General features: G+C 41.4%; 1 protein-coding gene across 1 annotated transcript in view; it reads left to right on the plus strand.

Annotated features, from left to right (window-relative positions):
* Nucleotides 1-21,459, plus strand: part of AFF3 (AF4/FMR2 family member 3) — a 273,293-nt gene that overhangs the window by 95,762 nt on the left and 156,072 nt on the right. Inside the window, exon 5 of the mRNA XM_041468410.1 lies at nt 13,407-13,451. Coding sequence (XP_041324344.1) covers nt 13,407-13,451 — 45 coding nt within the window. The remainder of the gene's footprint in view (nt 1-13,406; nt 13,452-21,459) is intronic.

Below are 21,459 nucleotides of genomic sequence, written 5' to 3' on the forward strand. Positions count from 1 at the left end.
CTTTGATTGAGCTCTGAACCCTAGTGAGACACAATGATTGACTTTGGGTAGGTTCACATGGCAGTCTCTGCCATGGTTAGTCCTTGTAGAGGCTGAGAGGTCTGATGCACAGGTGGACACAGATGTAGAGCTTCTGTCTCTGCTGTAGAGATCCATCAACTGTTTATGCAGATTGCCAAAATCAGTGCTAGTTTATTTTAATATGCTAGACAGTAAACTGTAGCAATTCAGCAGCTGCTGTGCAAGCAGGAACCTCTGAGACAGTATCTGTACAGGGAGATAAGAATGAAAATGTAAGCTTGGCTTCTGTCTCATTTTTGCTCTTATTTTCTTCTTTAGCTTAGAGGTACAGTTATTCTGGGTAGAAAATGAACCAATATCACACCTTTTCAAAGGCAGTGGTTTGATTTTGCAATTATTTTCTAGGAATGAGCAATTCTATTGCATCTTGAATTTATATGGAGGTGCTGTCAACAAGGCATCTGGGGCAGTGAGTGAGGGGTAACAGAGCCTGAGACCCATGTGGGTGATCCGTGCAGACAGGCTGCTGTACCTATACAGTCCCCATGGATAAAGTGATACAGGTATTCAGCCCGTAACTGTTGACTGTTTTCCTAACTGCAGATATTTAAAACCCATTGTGTTTCTAGCATAAATGTGTATAAAATTTATACTAGGCAGGAGCTGCTCTTAAGTGGGGATTTTCCCAGTAACCCCCTAAGGCAGAGGTAACAGTGACCAGCCAGTTCTTGACTGTCAGGTCTGTGCCTTCCCCTGCACAGAAACAGTTAAAAGTCTTTGCCTGCAACCCTTGTGAGAGTATCTTGTTTCATAGTTGTATTTTTCCATGAGAAAAAGAATCAAGAAAAAGAGAGAGTTTTGCCAAGAACGTTTTATTTTGTCCCTCACAAAATACCTGTTGCTGCAAATGATGCAGGACAATCTGTGTTTTGGAGTGCCTTCCCTATCTTCTACCTGCCCTAATATATAACTGGGCTGCAAGGGACTTGGAGTGGCATTTGCACATAAAATATTCTGGAAGAGCTACTGGAAGTATGGCTGGGGAGAGGGAAGCAGAAAGCTTTAGGTTGCCTTTAGAATATATGTAGCCTTTTGCATTTTCATTTTTCTCTGGTGTTATTGCCTGATGTCCTTATGTGGCGATATGGGCACACATATAAAAATCAGGTCCCAAGTGTAGTTTTGCCTTTCCCTCCTCTCCAATAAGAACCAGGACCTGAAATTCCAAACCCTTCACCAAATAGTTAATTCTCAGGAGAATGAGCCCCTCATCATTCCCTTCATAAACAAACAAACAAATAAAAGATACAAGGATCTGATCTGTTTAATATGCACTTTCTAAAAAAAAAACAGAGTGCAGACTAAACATAGTAATCTGATGATTACAAATTATTCAGTCCTACAAACAAAGCATGACAATTGATGACAATGTGGTATCATCTATCATAAATGCAGAGCATCCTCTCTCATCCATAACAAATAATTTGGAGTATTTCAAACCCATAACAAATATATTTAATGTAGTTCACTGTAAAACAATGTGTGTTTCTCTGTTTCTAATGCTATATTCAAAAGCCAGCCAAGAGCTTTTTGTGTTTTATTCATTATATTCATTTATGCTGCCAATTCTACTTACTATTCTAGTATTCTGATTTGAAAAATCAAAATTTAATGTATTTCAAGCAACACTTAATGCATGTGTGTCTTCAAATTATAGGAGATGGTTTATAAAGTAAATGATGAGACCATAATATAATTCCTGAGTTTCAGACAGATTTTTATCTTGATAGTTAAAGTATTGATCACAACCCTTACATTCTATTGGTAGCTTTTTATGTGAGGCAAATCAGCTGCCATTGTTACCAGTGCTGAAAATCTCCCTGAGTAACCCATGATAGGTTTATTACATAGGAAGCTTTGATCCTCAGGAGTCGACTAAGATATTCAAAGTTCTTATAAAGGTGTCTTAGAGACTGTGATACAAATTCAGATGTCTGCTGTCAAACGACTCCTATTCAACAAACCCCTATGAGCCACCTTTGAAAGTGAAGCAGCAAGATGACACCATTCATAGCCTGGCTTTTGGAGAGATCTTTGTGCTCCCCTGCCTTTCGGTACCTGACAACTCGTTCCAGGCCCTATCAAAGTTGCATAACAGAATTTGTAAAAAGCTACACAGAAGGGTTTAATGTGTTGAGAACAAATAACTTCTTTGTTGATATCCACTGCCAGATCAAAGTGACTGAGGGTAATAGGCCCAGGACTGCATTACCTTCAGTTACACTGGGGAACAAAAGAATAAAATAAAACAGCAAAGGGCGGCAGAGAACAATAAAAAAGGGAAAATACTAACAAGTTTAAAGGATTCAACACCCTGAAACATGAATAAAAGCCACAGAAATAAATTCATCAAGATCACATAACAAAGGGGAAGCATGTGGCTTCTCAGCTGAAAGGCTTTCCAACTGCACTCCTGTTTTCTGTATGTGTTGTTATAATCAGGGTGCCACAAGACCTGCCATTTTCAACAGGGACAGAGAGCTGGCTCTGCTGCTCAGAAATGCAGATTTGTTGTACTTGACCTAGATGGAAATGTCTGTAAGCAGTATTAGGGATTTTCTCTCCATTTAGCTTCCATTTAAAATGAAATGGGGCTACACTGAACATTTCTTTCTCCAGAGACCAAATAAACTGTTTTTAAGTGGAGGATTGTTTAAAAAAAAAAATCCTAAAGGCTTTTTTGAAGCTTTCCAGTGAAAGTTTTGGAAATGAACCCAAACCAAACCTAAGGGCAACAAAACTTTTCTGTGAAAACTCACAAACCCCTTTAAGACATGGTGGTCCATTAGCTGTGTGGGAGGGTTCGATGTCAGCAGGTGGGAAATGTGTGCTTACTGGAAGGACAAGCATGCTTTTCCAGACAGAAAATCTGGAAAAGCTGAGACCAGTTTTTCTTTCTACTTTCTTTCTGTATTTCACTGTTACTTGTAACAGTGACAGCAAAAAGAAAATCAGAAAGCATTGTGACATTCAGATGCAATATCCCCTTTAAAAGTGGATACCTTGAGAAAATATGAAAAGGGAAAGCCAAAAGAAAAAGAACTAGGATCATTTAAAGCAAACCTTTTGTCCTCCAAGACTGAAGGACCAATGTGGCTTCCATCAAAAAATGTTAACAAGTACAATACACTACTTGGAAACTACCTGCAACTCTGCCCAAAGCTTGGGACATCATTTATTCTCCTGCTCCTGGTCTTTGCGATTGCTCAAAAAGTAGGGTGCTGTCATGGAGCTCACAGGAAAGCAGGGACAAGTGCTGGGAAGCTGCCATTCCTTGGGATGGATGGTTTTGCAGGTGTGGAGATAGCTTCACTCTGGAGGTAAGGGAGCATGGGATAGTGCCTGGCTCCTGCCTAGCTCCCAGAAAAGAGGACTGATATGGGCTTGCAGTGAATCAGTGGTAAATTTTTTTTTCAGTGGGATTTGGGAAAGAGAGGGTAGGAAAAAATGAGGAAGGTATTTCTCTGTTCTGCAACTTCATAGATGTGCTGAATTTATTGGTTCCCACCTTAAGGCTACTGTTGATAAGATTTGACACTTGTTTGGTTAGTTGGGGCATTTCCAGGTAACTTCTAGAGTTTTTTTGTGTGGCATGTACATACATACATGGATGTTTATGTAGACCTTCATATATATATTTATACCTTGATGTATACATGGTGTCATGTGCGTTCCTAACTGGAAGCAACTTACATCTGTGAGCTCTAAGACATCCAGCCCTGGCATTTTAGTTGAAATTTTATGTGTCCTATTAACTGCAATACATTTAGAAATTACTGGTTTCAGTAGGTTTGCAGTGAATGTGTTCCCATCAGTCTGTCAGTGACCACAGTATGCCTGGATTTTTCTTTTGACTTTCAGGAATGCTGCAAGCACAATAAAACTCTGTCAAGGTTTTCACTGTAGCTTGAAGAATTGTGCTATTTGTCAGCCTCTGTGTGGGTTTTAAGAGAATCCACCTGAGCTGACCAGAGGCATCAATGGGTTGATTTAAAGATGCAGGTGCATACAATTGTTTTTCTTCATTGACAATGGTTTGATTTTTCAGTAGCAAATTATAACCCCCTTGGGCAAATAAGTGTCCAGGTCAAAATTGCCATGACCAGAATATGTTTTTTGTGTTCTTAACAATGAGACTGAGCTATCGTTGTCAAAACCATGTAAGGCTCTCTTACTGACACATATAAGATTCTTTTTTTCAAACTCATTTCTGATCCATATATTCTGTGAAGCAGTTGTATTCTGTGCAAGTCAGGGAAAGCAGTACAATATAAGTGTTCTAAATCACTGGAAAGGCAAGGCAAAGCAAGGCAGTATCACCTATGCCTAAGGTAGAAAAATGGTCTAGCTCTGGATTTGCAGATAGGTTATTTGACTCTGCTGTCTTTATCACCAGATGCTCGCTGGTCAGACTGACTCAGTCAAGGGTTTTTGATGCTTACCCTCACAGTAGCAGTTATAGTGAAAAGTTGAGATTTATTTTCCTGGGGAGGAGACACTGTCAAAGCCAAAACTGTCAAATGTTGGTGACGTCCTAAGAGTAGCAAAAGCCATTAGCAGAAAGCCTCTGCTCTTCAGATCATGGGGCATTTTTACCTGTTGAGTTTAGATCAGTCTCAGTCTCTAAAACTGGAGAAGGCTGCTTTCAGCATTAGGGATTAGTGAGAAGTTGTTTCTCCCCAGGAAAGTTTTTTCATCTCTGTGTGTTGTAGGAAATAATCCAGTGTTACCTTCTGGAGCCACAGGCTGCTGCTCAGTGTTTTGGGCTTCTGGCTGCTGCTTGAAGATCCTGTAATCCTTTTCTAGCCCTCTGTGAAAGCCTTTGGTCTTAATCTTTGAGGGAGGTATTGGGTAGAGTGACATCCTTGTTACCCATCATGACAGAAAACACCCTTGTGTCCTTTGTCCTGTCCTCAGCTTTGTTAACAGGATGGTCTTTCAGATTGTTAGAAGCATTTTAGTGTTAGTATCTTTCCTTTAGACTTTGTAGAGATGTTGTTTGGATGATGGATTTTATTAATATTGAATTTCTCATGCGATGTTCTGGTTTTTTCTTATTGCCTCCACCACCGGCCAAAGGGTAGATTTTTCTCCCAATCTTTCCTTAATGGATGTAAATAGGCTTTAAGGAACACCTGGTAGATGTTACTCTATCCACCAGCACTCATGTACATGGGCATTCTTCCATAGGGGGCCTTTTGTGGGAACGATTTCTCCAGAGCTCTGTAGTGTAAAACCTTCAATCTGTAAGAGATTTAACCCTTTCTGTGCAACAGTTTGTAATCACATAACCTTTAGCTCAGTGGGAATGAATACCAATTATCATTTATAAACAGTTCCTCTCATTATGCGCCTATTTATGGCATCTTTTATAGCTTGCTAATTACAAGCACACAAAACAGAAATGTTTGGAGTTAAATAATGTAAACAGGGATGTAATTGATTTTCATGTTGAATAGTTTTTATTGATTTATCGTTAATTAACACTTTTAAAGGATCTCTTGGCAAAGTAATCCATTTAATTTATTCAGTGTTATACTAGCTGATGCTAAATTCATGTTAAAATTCACCAAAATATCAACAGTTCCATAATACCTGTTTTTGCAACTGTTGCCGTTATGCAGATGTTACATATTCTCCCCAAACAAACACAGACAATATATTAAATGCAATCAATCAGGCTCAGTCCAGGTCCCAGCCAACAAATGTCCACATCACTGAAAACATCCCATTCCAGTTGACACTAATTGGCCATCTGTGCAGCAAGGAGGACAGGTATGTAACAGGGAGAAGAGCTGCTCTCTGATGGTCTCAGGGCAGGGTTCTTGGGTGGGCTGTTGAAGAGCTGCATGGGCTGAGGGAAGAAGCTCATGACTCAACTAAAAAGCCTTTTGTGCTGCAAAACCAAAAGATTCAGGTGTCCGTGATGGAAACTTTCTGACAAATACACCACTGTGTCAAGCAGCAGTCACTTGACATGTTTTGGGCACGCATATATTACTGCAGAAAATGTAGCATGCTGAAGACTTTTCCAGAGGTCCCCAGTGGCTTTTTCCAGTTTTTCCGTGGGAAGCAGGAACTGTGAAGTCCATTCAGGGGGGTTTTGACAGAATTTTCGTGTATGTTAGATACCTTCCTCTCCTGCTGACTTTTCTGAAAGCACAGGTGACTTACAAAGCACCTCCCCAGGATCAAGCATCTAGCAAGGAGTAAAATTGCAAGGTGCAATCTTCATTATCACCAGCCCATTATATTATTCAAATGGGTAGTAAGTGAGTGTAATCACAACAGGCCCTGTTTTTTCATTAGTGAAGAAAAACATTAATATACTGTGACATGGTATTGATTTGGTGCAATCTTTCCCAATAACAATAAAACCTTTATATTTTATTAATAGAACAATGCAGTTCGTCTCCATTACAGCTCCACTTTATTGTTCTGGGTCACAGTGTAATTCTGGCATGTTTGGAATTTTATTTTTATTAATATAATGTAAAAGCCTGTAAAAATCACTCCACTGATCTGTCAGTTGGTTTCATTTGAGGCTCCCAAGCATCTTTTACTAGATGAAATGTTACCGGTGCAATTCCAGTCATTGATTGTTCAATGACCCTTAGGGGTGCAGAGAGTGGGGAGGGTTAAGAAGAATTCTTGGCCTTTAATTGTCTTGATTTTATTTGTGGTGTGGACACTGAGACTTGGACTCAGACCATGTCATCAGTTTGAAGACCTCTCAACACATGGACAGACCCAGCCCTTCCAAATACCCTCCCAACTGGGCTGTAGGAGTCTGAGCTGTGCTGAAGCTCCAGCAGCCATCCAGATGGCAGCCCTTCAGCATCATTTCACTTTCTCGTCCTGGCTTTTCAACATTTACTGCAGGCCAGGCACTACATGGACAGGAGTTGATGTCTCAAGCTCTGGGACAGGCCATGGGCACATATTGGAGGAGTTATGCTCTAACATAATTTCCTTGCTCTTTTAAAAGCAATACAATATGGTGAATGGCTTTACTTACACACCCACAGTACATCCATCTTCACCTAGACTCAGATCTGCTGTATGACCAGCACAGCCTAAGGCTTGTGATCCTCTGGGTTATGGCTCTGTGAACTCCTCTCTAGTCTTTTTTCTGGACGATCTTGCTCTCCAAAAGCTGCTGTTCTGCCTCAGCTGTGGGGGAGCTGCTGAGCACACTGCTCTGACAGTGTCATTCATCAAGAGCAAAGTGGGCTCTTGCTTCTCTTTCCTAGTGTGCATGGCAAGTCTGTTGGATCATTTGGCATTTCTCTCTATCTACAGATATTTTTGATTCATCTCCTTTAATTAGCCAGAACATATTCCTGGTCCTGGTACAAGACTAGGGCATCATGATATTCCAGTTGCAGTGTGTCCCCCAATTAGTACAGATACTTTCATTAAAGCAAAGCTAGATGACTTTCATCACTTGATCTTTTTTTTTTTTCTTGAAATAATATCTTTTTAAAAGCTACTCCTCTTCCCTTTTGAACCAAGAGAAGTGTTGCAAGATCCCTTGGCAGAAAAAATAATCCCCATAAAAATATGATGGGTCCATTTCAAAAGAGATGGGTTTATTAAAGGTAACAGTTTATTAACAGTGACTGTGAAATAGATGGATTTAATGACTTTAATTAGTGCAACACTTTCTGACACAGACCTTGAGGAGTTTAGCTCCTCTTTCCCAACTCCCTCCTGCACTTCTCTGTGTCTAAAGAAGTGTCAGCAATTCCTCACAGTAAAAGTGAAACAGCTCCTACTCACAGCAATGCCAAACACAGGAGAAAACTACTGTGTCAACAGACCGTGGCCACTGGCACTCCACTTAGTGGTAAGGCATAGCATGAGTGCAAAGTAAAGCTTTCAAATATCAGGAACAGAAAAATCAAGCTTTCTGAGCTGTCTCTTTATATCTATTTCCCTGGTGTAACTTTACACAGCTCAGCCCTGCTTGCCTGCATCCTCAGGGAAGAGATTGTCTTCTTCACAGAAGGCACAAGCATTAATGATGCCACCCAGTGAAATGAGGGTGACTGCAGTGTGCCATGGCTCCCTGAAGTCTATCCCTCTAAAGGTAGGTGGAAACACTGCTGGTAGGTCTCATGTCCACCTATCAAGATGAAAATGCCGCCATTGTTACAGAGGGAGGAAAAAAAAAAAAAAGATAAATAGCATTTTTAATTCTGTCTGTTTTTCCTTTTCTATGGGATGTCCCAGATTATCAGAACTGAAAATGTCTGCATCCATGCTGATTTTGACCAAAACCATTTTCATTCTTGTTTAAAGAAAATGTTTCCTTAAAGGAAAAAATTCCAAAATTTGGAGAGAAACATTTGATATTTTGGTTTAATGCTTTCTTGATTTAGGCCATATATTATTCTATGATTACAGATTATATTTCTTAAAATTTGTCATTGAAATATTTTAATAAAATATTGATTTCTCAACTGAATTGAAGAACGGTTCATAAAATTTCATTTTTAAGGTAATGATGTGACACAATTGCATTTTGAATAGAAGCATAGCCAAAGGGATAAAATCAACAAGTAGCCTACCCTTAAGTCCCCATTCAGAATGAAAGCATTACAAAAAGCGTGTATTTCCTGAGGGGCAAAAAGGTAAGTTTTTAACTAGGTTGAGGTCTAATCTTTTTACCAGGCCATCTTTCCTGAGGTTCAAAGTCCTGCCTTTTCTCTCCAAGGGCTGTGTGGGTTCAGCACAACCACTCCATAAAGAGCCTTTTTGGAGGATGTAGCACCTGTAAGGAAGTCAGTAACAACTTAAGCCCTGAATGTCTGAAAACTCTTCCTGGGCATCTGCAAATGACACTTCCCCAAAATTCCTTTCCACAGCCTGGCTAGATTTCTGCAGAACCCCCAGAAATCACATCTCCGATCTCAGGCACAAAACCCTGTTAAACTCCAGCAAATTCCACAACTTGAACGTGTTAAGATCTCTTTAGAGAAATGATTGAAGGGAAACTTTGAGAGTAATGGTTCTCCTGAACCCAACAGGCATAAGCCACACTTATGGATAAGTAAAAAGATAAGGAGTTTACTTCTTCATAGTGGATATTCCTTCTAGCAAATGGATTGCATAGAAAATGTATATATGCATCTGCAAGTGTGTATGTGTGTGCCTAGCAAAGAAGCATTTCTAATATGCTTTCAGATTAAGGTCCATCAAGGTGGGATTTTTCCCCCTTTTTTCCTATTTTGTTTCATCGCAGATTTTGATTATTTCCTCAGAGTGAGCAGTGCTGTGCTGTGCCTGAGCAGCGTGGGATGGATGTGGGGTGGCCGCTGTCATGCTGCTGGCTGGGGATGACACGACCAGCCTGGCTCCCACTGAGGGGAAGAGGATGAGTATGTACCTCAGGCTTCTGGAGATCGTCCTCACGCCTAATTGACACTGGAGACAAAAATCCAATAGCTTCTGGACACTTTGTAAAAACACCTAGCATAGTCCAAATAATGACAGCACCAAAAGCTTGCATCGTAAAAATCACTTGGGCTAAAACAGAAATAGATAATTGCAGAAAAATTTTCTTTCTTTCCTCAACATTAAGATTTAAAGGAGGGAGAAGTGTCACAAGATAGGCAATTCCTTTCAGAGAGGTTTCTTTATATATCTCCACATGAACGCTCTTGGTAAGGGAAGGAAAAATAAAGTAATGCTCTGAAATAAAATTTGTACAGAGGTAGTTTTTTTTTTGAAATGACATCCCGTTTCCCAAGAATTCTATGTAGCCTTTAGTCAATCTCGTTTCTTACAGTCCTCTGTGCTTTGCATGGTAATTAGCTGCTCGTGTTATCAGCAGCACGACGCTCCCGGCTATTTCTTCAGCAGGCGCTGCCGTTATCCTCGGCGGCAGCTCCGCATCCTCCTGCCAGCCCGCACGGCACAGCCGCCCTGGGCGCAGATGCTTGGTGCTCTGCAGGCTGTGCGGACTGAGGGACAAAGGCAATGGGCACAGCATCCCAGGGGGAAGAGGCTGAGCCCACTTTCCCTGACAGGTCCCCAAGCCTTGCCAGTATTTCGCTGATGGTCCGGTGGAGGTTCAGTGAGGCAAGTTTGTTATGACAGATCGCAAAACAGAAAGGAAGAGAAACGAGACGGGTTCATCAGTGTCAGAACAAACACAGGGGAGCAGCTCCTCCGCTTATTTTGCAACAGCAGCCTCAAAACCTTTATTTGGTTTTAATTTTAATTTTAATTTTAATTTAAAAAATAATAATTAAACCGTTTATTGCAGGAATGCCCTGTGGCCTTTGAGAGGGTGGAGGGAGCGTTTTGCAGAGCCTGCCAGCAGTGCAGACATCAGCCTTACGCGGGGGCTGCGTCACGCAGCCGGCACCAACGCAATAGCGCTCGGATGGGGAAGTCCAGCGAAGCAAATAGCGTGTCAAGGGCTCCGTGCTGCTTGTTCCCTGCAGCTAATGCAATCCCTTCTTTTCATTTACGTTTCAAGAAACATTTGCCAGCCTTTTTTTTTTTTTTTTTTTTCCCCCAAGTTAAACTGTGGTCACAAAGTTAAATTCAGTTTGCCAGATTCCATGGCAGCGCGTGTTCCTCTGTAACGTCAGTAGAGATGTAGTGGATGGTCTAGAAAGTTTGACATCAACAGTAATGTTAAGATGTTCTTAAGTACTCAAAGCAAAACAAATCACAAAATTTACATTTGGCACTCAAGATGAAAAACAAAGAGGAAAATGTAGAAATTGAGGGGGTTTTCCCCAAATATTATATCAGTCTTACATATCTTGTTTTTGGTTTTGTGTTTCCAGCTTATTTTTCACCCTTTGAAATGGTGCATGATGATATTGAGAGGGAGATGTGAAAAGTTTTTACTTCCTGCCCAGAGAGATGCTAGAAAGAAAAGCTAAGGTTTTAGTTCTGGGGTAGTAGAAAGCAAAATTTCTTGCTGATGAGTATTTGCAGACTTATTTCACTACACTTCTAGGAGAGTTATTTAATTTTGTAACTGACGCTTGTTCCTAATCCTAGTCTGAAACAGCCTGCTGCCAAATTCACATTCAGTATTTTTATACTCACAGAGAAAGAGATCATCATTTTATCATATGTTCAGTGTATTCTATACAGATCATATGGTTGTCTCGTCCCTTCTTCTGTAAGATGGCAATAGACTAGGACTGACAACTTAAGGATGGCAGTGAATTGGTTGCTCTCTAAACAAGGCACTTGTTATGCCACTAAGAGTGGAGAGTGTAAAGCCCTCATGATGAGGGCTTTACACTCTCCACTCTTAGTGGGATAGCAAGTGAACAAACTGGCTTGGGGAAGGGGAAAGGGAAAAAATAGATTGAAACCCACAGAGAAGAGAGAAATGGCAATTATCCAATACTAATTTTTAAATTATTAAATATACAAAGATTGTTGTTTCTCTCCATCTTGCTAGGTTCACTGGCAACATGAACACTTGTCCTCCTGCTCCTGTGACAGGAATATCACAAATGGTGGTGTGCAGCTCCTCAGGGGCAGGTCTGAGGTCAGAACACGGCTGTCTGCTCAGGGCAGCAGCTTCTCTTCAGCATCCATATATCAGATATGAGCAATTCTTCAAAGTCTGACTTCACCACATATTTAGTACCTTTGCCTTTGAAATCAGTGGTGTAATCTGTAGTGAACTGTAACGCTGATGGACTGTGTTTCACCAAGAAGAGTTAATGTGATTCTTTTGTTTAACAATCAAAGGCCATATTCAGCAAAGATTTAGCAGGAGTGCAGGCAATAAAGCACTTATAACTTTCTATGAATTGTCATGAAACAACAGGCAGAAAAAATTAGAAAACATAAATTGTTCTTTTGCATATGCTGTTGTTCTCCTGACCATGGTTACAGCTGGTGGGCTTCAGACAGTTGAAGGTCCAGATGTCCTCAGTCCCTCAGCTCAGGCTGGGGAGTGGTGGTAAAAGTGCCCAGGAATCGCACAAATTGGTCAGTGCCATCATTTGGCCTTAGTAGGCAGAGGCATCCTTTTTTGAAAATGCCTCGTGATTTTTTGCATGCACAAATACAGATGTGGTAGAGAAGTCTGATTTCCAGATGAGAAGAGCTCAGCAGTTTGGAAAAATGAATTGCTTTGATATATCTTCAGGTGCACACCTGAAAATTCAGAGCATCCAGGGGTTTTTTGAAAACAAGAGACCAAGCTCACTTCTCTGCTAGCTCTTTGGGTGTAGTAATTACCCAAAAAATGGAGTTTTTCTATCCCCTTTCCCACATGGGAAGACCTCAAGCCCCAGTCCCCTGCTTCCTGAGTTAGTTCTGTTCTGCAAAAAGAAGAAAGCCTTTTTTGGGGGGATTGTCAGAGACTGTAGTGTGGTGAAGGAAATCCCCAGACAGCTTGTTGCATGCAGCAGCCACCTGTATCTTGTGGAGAGTTGTAGGAAATGGGCACCCCCTCGGCATCAGTACCTCCATCCAAGTGTTTCCTCTCTTCCCAGGCGTGCTGGGCAGTGCAAGCAGACTGGTACTGGGCAGAGGGCAGGCAGGAGGGAGGGGGGTGTGTATCTCATGCTGCCTCGTCCTTGCTGGCAGAAGTTTGGGTCCCAGTGAACCCCCAGGCTGAGCACGTAGGTGAGGCACCATCTGGATGGATCCTGTGGGAGAGTAGCTGCCCTGCCAAATCTCTGATTTCCCCTCTGCAGAGTAGCTCTGGAGTGAGTCATACTGCTTGGGAGAGTCAAATTCTTCTGTGCCCTCAGTCCCACAATACACGGGTGGGCTTAGAGTCGGCATTTTAGGAAATGACAGCTTCTCAGGACTGCTGTGCCCATGCTCAGTACTGCTGCCTGTGTTGCAATCTCTGCAGCTCTCCCCTCGGCATCTCATCTACCCTCTACATCCTCAGGCTTTGCACAGACAGTGTCACTGCAGAGCTGTGCTGCACAAAGGATGTGGAGAGATGTTATTTACTTAATAAAAATAAATGCACATTGGATCCATGTACATGCAATAACTTCTTTGCTTCTGTTTGCTCATACGCAGTAGAGCCCAAACTGCAGGAACAGCACCCAAAAGTGATGTGAAAAAAGTCTGTTGAATTTATAGAAATATGTTGCAATCATATGTAAACACTGTAAATATTCCATCTTCCTGTGGTGCTGATAGGGAATAATTTGAGAATTTTAAGCAGTGCAACTTTTCAGATGCTGGAAAGACTTTGTCTCATTTTGAATCTGTAATAGAGGTCAGAATATATTTCATGTGACAACTATGTCCTCAGACCTGTTTGTTATTTCTTTTTAAAACATAAACAAACTGTCTTCTCATTTTGTTTACAGGACAGTGGAACAGGAGATAACAGCTGCATTGAAGAAATATTGCGGGTAGGAATCCTAAAAAAATCCTTTTTTCCAGTCCATTTCTGTTTGCGCTCAAAAGACAAGAGAATAACGAGAATATTGCAATTACTGCTGTTAAAATTTTCCTCCTTTAGATTGTCATCTTTCTAAGGAAAAAGTAGGTAAAATTATTTCCCCATGAAATATAATTGAAAAATCTGTGAGAACAACCTTTCAAAGCCTGTGGATTTCACTGCTACTTTAGCCTGTACAGCTGACCTTCATGCATGGAGAAGCAGATAATGGGATAAATTATAAACTGAAATGTACAATGATGTTTCAGGTTTACAAACCATGCAAAGTGCATGTTTCCATTAATCATGACTGTCAAAAATCTTAATTTTGAAGGGAGGTCTAGGAAGGTCGTTTTCCACCTGGATTTAATTATGTAATATCATTATTTTCATTATGTCCATTACATAATGACAATGTGCAAAATCTGTAGTTATTTCCATATTTCATTATTATTTCTTTTATCTTTGTAATTTCTAGTTTATTTTCATGGAGCAAATTAATACACATCCAGACAGATCTTGGCTTGAATTAACTTGGATATTGATTATTTTCTGTGGCAGAAAAATTTATAAACAGTGAAACTTTTCTGTAATATTTTAACTCGTGGTTATTTTGGTTCTTTTTCAAAAATGATAATTCAATAATTCATAGTGCTTAAAAATCTGACATAATAGTGATTGAAACACAAAGCAAGGTAGATGGAATGATAAAACCTCTCTGTTACTATATGTGCTTCTACCTCTTGGATAGTCCACCACCCAAATACTTCTGATGATTTATAAACTACAGGGTTATAAATATTTGGTTTGGAGGTTAGCAGTGCATCAAGCCTGTTGTTTCTAAAGGCATTTCTCCATTCTTTCTCAATATGTTAAATGCAGCTTTTAATTCTTAAACTGGACGAAGAGTTTATGGAAGGATGATGATGATGTATTGCTTATGACTTCACTGGCTAAGCAAGAGTTTTTGCTTAGCTAACATTTACAAAGTAGGCTTTGTTAGGACTTAGGTGCATACTCAACAAGCCTAAGCCACAGTCCCTGCTGGTTTGTTACAAATTAGTGGCAGATATGAATTCATGATGTGATGTGACGCTTAGGCTCCCGTTTTCATTTTAAAGCAAGGCTTTTAAAATGAACAGTCAGAGAAACTGGTCTTCATCCTTTAGTTTCTGTAGTTTGGCTCATGCCATTAAGCAAAAATGTGGAAGAGGCACAATGCCTTCCACACAGAGGAAGATGAGTATGTTAGAGACCCCATCTGAGAAGAAAAATGAGCTATATGACTAAAGATAGTAAGGTGCATCTCGAAAACAATGAACACAGCTGCTGCTCTCTCTTTTTCTTCCTTTAGAATGTTCCTCAAGAAATATTTTTGTCAAGCTTCATGATGGGTAACCTCACCAATCTGCCCATCTTCTATGTCTGCAAATCTGGGCATCACTTTCTATTCTGACCTTCCCTTGTGTCTCTGTGTCGAAGACTACACGTAAATCTTCCACGCTGTTACTCTGTAGTATTTCTGACTGAAGCTCTTTATTCTCAAGGGTGTAAGTCTTTGGTCCAAATTTCTCATTACACACTTTGATTGCTGCTGCATCCTTTCCTAGTTTTGACAAATGCAATGTTACCCACCTCCATTCATGCTGCTGCACAGATCATTTTCCTAGCCTGACATCTTGCCCACAGACATTTGTCTTCACATCTCACCACTGTCATCTCCTTCTCTATCACATCAAGTACAGCTATTTGTCTCTGATTTTGAGGCCTCCAGTCCATGCTAACATATTAAAACCCACTTTAGCTTAGCTGGTGATGCCAAAATGTTGCTAAGTTTTACATCAATTAATTTCTCCAATGCTTCCAGTCAGATCTGGGAAGAGCCTTGAAAACTTTCCCAATCAGCTCCGTAGCTACCTCCCAGTCTTATGGGGCTCTTTTTTTTCCCAAGGATAGTGGAAAACCAGTAATGAGGTCAGGGTTCTACCACTGTTTCTCATGCTTGAACATTTTTGTCCCAATTGTTTCTTGTAGTACTCTGTCAGGTCAGATATATCCATCTGCTCTCTTTTGTACTGAAAAGTGGATTTCTATGTCAAGGAACTGCTGTGTATTACAAAAGCAGTGCTCAGGTACTCTTGTAATACAAATCCAAATCTGCAGTTGTTGTTGTTACTGATAATTACTGAAAACAGCAACAGTAATAATGTGCCTTTGCTGCTCACTTTGTAATTTACTGGCATCTAGATACTTCCATCCCTCTCCATGCCCCCTTTTTGTCCTGAGCAGATCCATGAAGTTATAACACAGATTTTCTACTTTTCTGAAAGAGACTGCCATTTCCATGGTTTTGTTGGAGGTGCTATTCACATCATATCATAAAGCCAAAGTTTAGCTTCTTTTCAAACAGAATATGTGAAGTTGCTATACAGGTGCCCAAAGGCAGACAGTGACAATCAACAGCAGCTGAAATACTTGTGTTCCCCTCAGAAAAGATGGCTGGCCTGCTGGAATGTGTTTATTATGGGAAGGGCCACTCCTAATGTATGAGCATCAGCAAAAGGAAGAAGATGCTTAAAATTCATCCTTTTAAGGGACGTTTCACCCTGTTTAGGCTGTCTCTTGCACAACACAAAGCAGAAAACATCCCCTCTTTCTAGGTGATGTGTTCCCTGCACAAGTCAGGCTGTGGCTTTTCCATGAAACAGATACTTCCATGGCATGTCCATGTTTCCACAGTCAAGAGTGAGGGCAGTAGTATGTGTGCCCCAGGTCTGCTCCATCTGCTTCCCTGTGTTCCCTTCCCCCAGCAGGTGGGAAGAAGCAGGTTTGTGCACAGTTCTTGTCATCCTCTGGTTCCAGCATGTGGGCATGGCCAGAACTAACATCTGGACCTGGGCTGCAAATCAGTTTAGGCGCAGCTTTAAAATCACCAAATCTGATGTTGCACTCACTGTGACAAGATTTTACAGTTTTTTTGCTGTCTGCTGCAACGCAGGTTGCCACAGCTTAAGTCTAGCCTTTTTTGATGTTGTTTTACCAAACGTATCGAAGCTCTATAGACTCTGTAAACTGACAGATCCTTCTGCACAAAACTGCAGCTTCCAGAGAATGCCCCCAAGTACTGAAACACAGAACCTCTTCGAGTCCTGAAGGAGGTTGATTAACAAGACAGTAACCCTGTTGAGATTGGAGCTGTTGTAAGGCCTCCTGTAGAGTTTATAATCACTGCAGGAATCCTGAACCTCATCTAACCCCATGCACTAATTTATAGCAGCTTCTTCAAAGTGTGCTGACTTCTCTGTCCAGCTGCAGGCACACACTTTGAGAATAGAGAATCTTCTAAGAGAGCCTTCAATGTAAATAACTCCAGTAAGACCAAGTTACAGATGTAATGTTGAAACATGAGAGAAAAGCCTCATTTCTTGCTAGTAGATTTAAAAGGCAATTCCTTGTAAGCTATGCATTGTTCATGGAGGACATGATAGAAAACTTTGAAGTGGAAAATAAAAGTTAACAAATACCCTTTGTTCCACTGTGCATGGAGCAGTTGCTATGTGAGTTCCTGAGACATTGCCAAAGCCAACCTACTCACTTCCTTGCTAAAACACAGGCTGGCTAAGCAAGATTACTTCAGTTCTGGGGTCCCCAGCACAGGAAGGACATCAGCTTGTTGGAGCTAGTCCAGAGGAGGCCACCAAGTTGATTAGAGGGAAGGAGCACCTCTCTTGTGAGTAAAGGCTGAGACAACTGGAATTGTTCAGCCTGGAAAAGAGATGGCTTAGGGGTGACCTAATCACAGCCTTCCAGTACCTAAAGGAAGCCTGCCAGAAAGAGGGAGAAAGATTTTCCATGAGAACATGTAGTGACAGGACAAGGGGGAATGGATTCAAACAAAAAAAATATTAGCTTTAGATCAGATACTAGGAAGAAATCCTTTACTCTGAGAGTGCAGAGGCAGTGGAACAGGTTGCCCATAGAAGCTGTGGATCCCCATCCCTGGAGGTGCTTAAGACCAGGCCAGGCTGGATGGGATTCTGAGCAACTCTGGTCTTGTGGAAGGTGTTCCTGCCCTTGGCAGGAGGGTTGGAACTAGAAGATCTAGAAGGCCCCTTCTGACCCAAACCATTGGGTCTGTGATTCTGTGATAGTAATTTTGGTTGATTTCTATTTGACTTTATTAGTGTGTGGAGCTGTGTATTTTGCTATGACTGGTGGGGTTTAAAGTAAAGATTTATTTTACTGTTGTACCTTCAAAGAATGGGAGCAACAAGAGTCCTGCCTCTCCACTAAGTTAACTGTTGCAGTCAATATAGGAGGCACTCTGAGAATACTTGCTATGGAGTTAAGCAAGGGAGTGTGTTGAGTGCAGGCAGTTCTTGATTTGTAAGGTAAGTGGAGATTGATCTGGCTATTCTTACAGTCCTAGCTGTGATTTCCTAGAGCTTTGTTGGAAGGAAACCCACAGACAAGCTGAGCTTTTGATTATTGAAGAGGTTCCTTGTGAATTCCCTGGATTTTTTTGTTGACATGAGAGGTGTCATTGAACTGGGTAGAGAGAGGCATAGTTTGAGTGTTTGGCCTGCAAACAGTGTTTGGCCGCAGAATGCGAAGACAGCGGGAAGCTGGAGAAGCAACAGGAATGCAGAAAAAGGGCTGGAGAAAATCCCAGCACAGCCAGTTAACACGGAAAAAAAGACATGTCCTTTGAAATAGCATGGAGCAGTGGGGAGACAGGCTGGGGTCTGCAGTGGAGGACAGATAATTTCTTTCAGAGGAGAAAGAAAAAGCCATTGGGAGGCAGTGAAAAGACATGGACTCCAGCTGTGAACATCGGCTGCAGTGAAGGACAGCTCTCCTTGGTGCCATGAACCTCCTGTGCAGGGAGGGATAAGCACCCACAGATGGCCTTGAAATAGGTTGTGACTCCTCATGGCCACAGGACATCCACTTATGAAAATGACATTTTAAGTGTGATGGCTTTGATAAGTGATTTACTTGACTCTTTCTACCCTGTGAATCTAATCAGTGTGTAAAGCACTGCACTTCTTATTTGAGCAACATTAAAAAAAAGAATGTAAACAGAATCTAATTCTAGTTTTTTTCCCTTTCCCACTTGGGATCCCTGGCTCATTAGCAGTCTTGCTAATTCTTTAGCAGGAAGCATTAAGGATCGACCCATCAAATATTCAAGGCCTTTTTTCAAACCTGAACAGGCATATGTGCCATGAGATCAGCTGCACTCCATCAGCTGATTGAATTAAAACAACAGCAGAGGTAAATTAGAAGCTGTCTGCACAAGACAAATCCTGTGAAAACATGAAATTCTACCAAACACACTGTCACTGTGAATAAGCATCACAGTCAGTGGAGCACGTGTCAATACTTAGAGGGGAGAAAAATCAGTTTCTTAGAGGTAGGTTGTTAGTTCAACAACTGTGAACTGCTGCCTTGTAAATGTTAATGACTGTAAGATCCCACTGGCTGCAGTTAAGCTCCTGGTGGAGTCGGACATGTGAAGAATTACAGAACACAAATATGGTAATCAGCAGTATATTTCTAAACACTCCTGTTGCTTTCCAAAGCAGAGGGATAACCTTACAGGTGGAATGAGACCCACTTCACTGCACAGCGCTCATGCAATAGCTGCCTCTGCACTAGCAGAGTGTTTCTTTGCAGTCTCACTGCTGGGAAGAAACTGCTGGGCAGCACTGGGAGGGAGGTGAGAAGGCCAGCCTTGGACCAGCACCTTTGTAGAGACTTTGGAGCTGTTGTGACTGAACTTGGTGGGAAACTCCTGGAAAAGTTTCTGGAGGAACACACCAACTTCAGGTGAAAGAGAGATGGTCGAGGAGAGAGAAGGTGAAACACTACAGTGGAATTAATTTGTGGAATTAATTCTAAAAGTTGCTGTTTTGTAGCAAGTGAATATACCCTGTTATTTGACAAAGCAAGAGAGAATCCAGAATGAATTATCCACCCTCTCTGCTATGCAAAAACAATACAGTAAAATACTTACTAATTTTCCCCTCTGTTTAGAGTGTTTCACAAAGCTGGGGGAAAAAGCACAATCGCCATCTTGTTCCAATACAGAGAAATGATTCCTTGTTATTAAGGGCAAAGAGCCAGATAGATCTTCATTTTGTATAGCCCTGCCACAGCTCCTCTGAGGCCAGCAAAATTAATACCAAAACAATACCAGAAAGGATCTGTATTATCAGTCCTAACAAAAGAAGAATAAAATTTGGGCAATAGCAGGTATCTGCACTGCTGGGAGCCTGGGGCTTGAGTCTTCAGCTGCTGTCTTTAGAGAAAAACTGACTTTCTTCCCCCTTGGTAAGACTGACACAAAACAAATTGAAACCACAGGGAAGTGTGACTTGAGATGACAGAGCCCTTCAGTAAACCCTGTGGTGACAATGGTTTCCTCCTTGATTAAACAGGCATTAAAAGAATGTAACTAGAATCAGAGAATGTAACTAGATGTAGGTAAATTGTCTGTCTGTCCAAAGTTTTGCTTTGCCATGTTTCCAGGGATGGCTATAGGGCAGTGGAGGGAGAGGCAGAGCCCATACTCCATGTGTTCTGGGCTGCAGATGCAGTTGTGGCTGCAGAGCCGGGCAGTCATTGCCACACAGTCCCTGACACCTAGGGACACAGCCCTGCTTTGTCCTGTGAGCCTGCAGGGTGACAGACCTAGTGCCATCCCCACCTTAAGCTGTGTCTCTGACAACCTGCATTACTTTGAGCTGTGGGTTTCAGTGGCCGACACTGCACAAGTACTTTGGCCATGCACCTTCTCCTGTCTCCTACTCTAATATTTTCAGTAGACATTCTCTTATATCTAGGAAATTCCTCTGCCTGATTTTCCACAACTGGAGATGATCAGCAGGAACTGTCCCACCACTGTCACATTTCGGTCTGACCCAGGACACATGAGCTCTCTATGTCTGAGAGAGGCAGCTCTCCTCATTTGGGAGCTGAGACAAATATTCTTTTGTTAATCTTATTCAGTCATATTTAGGAGCAACACATGAGCTAGCAGTTAGCTTCACTTGGCAGAAAGACTTTAAGGAAATTGTGGGAGAAAAGAGGAGTCTAATAAAAGGAAATTAAATCACTTTCAAGACTATTCTATTGCAATGTCTGTACTAATAAGTAAAATGGTCTAATAAGTGTTCTCTTTGCCTGAGGCTAATCAGCATTGTGTGGCTCGTGCCCAAAAAGCTAAGCTCTCTCACAGCCATGCAGCAGAGTGGCTTCACCCATGCTGCTGTTGGGAGAGCCCCCAGGCTTGCAGGGTGTTTCTTTGCAAGAGCTGGCCCCAGCCAAAACGGTGCTGCTGTCAGTGATTTCATGATATGAATGGCTGCGGGCCAGCACTCAGGTGTGATCCCCTCGCTGTGTTAGGAGGGATGCAGTCTAATTTTCTGTGGTTTCTTCCTGCCTTGTGCAAAAACTCAAAGACTTTGGACAAGACAGGACTACCCACATTGCAAAAAAAATGTGGTTGAAAATCTGTAACATTTCAAATTCTATGTATTTTGGCATGTTTTTGCCATTGTAGTTCTCTGCCCTTGGGACATACTGGGTTGGCTTTTTCTTTGAAAATGTAACATTTGGTTTTGAAGGAAACACAGGAACACACACAGCCACTCGTCTGCAGTGATGTTAATAGCATACTTTAGGAGAGACTGACTGAATACCGATCAAGTTTTGACCAACCAAAATGCCACAGTGTCTGTCCTTTGTGATTAGTGCTAAATGCCATTTACTGTGTATGCTGCATTGTGTCATTCTTAAAGTTATTTAGGATTTAGTAACTTAGGAAGTAACGTGCTCTCATGTGGGCTTCAAAAGTGAGATACTTGGAAATAATGCAATTATTTAATGCACAAATTTTTAATGTTTTCTGAAATGATGGGCCTCTGAGTGAGCTGTCCAAAAAGTCCCACTGTACAGATTATAATGAAGATGGT

The sequence above is a fragment of the Pyrgilauda ruficollis genome, unplaced genomic scaffold, assembly GCF_017590135.1.
Source record: "Pyrgilauda ruficollis isolate IOZ18807 unplaced genomic scaffold, ASM1759013v1 scaffold22, whole genome shotgun sequence".
In the NCBI taxonomy this organism is placed as follows: Eukaryota; Metazoa; Chordata; class Aves; order Passeriformes; family Passeridae; genus Pyrgilauda; species Pyrgilauda ruficollis.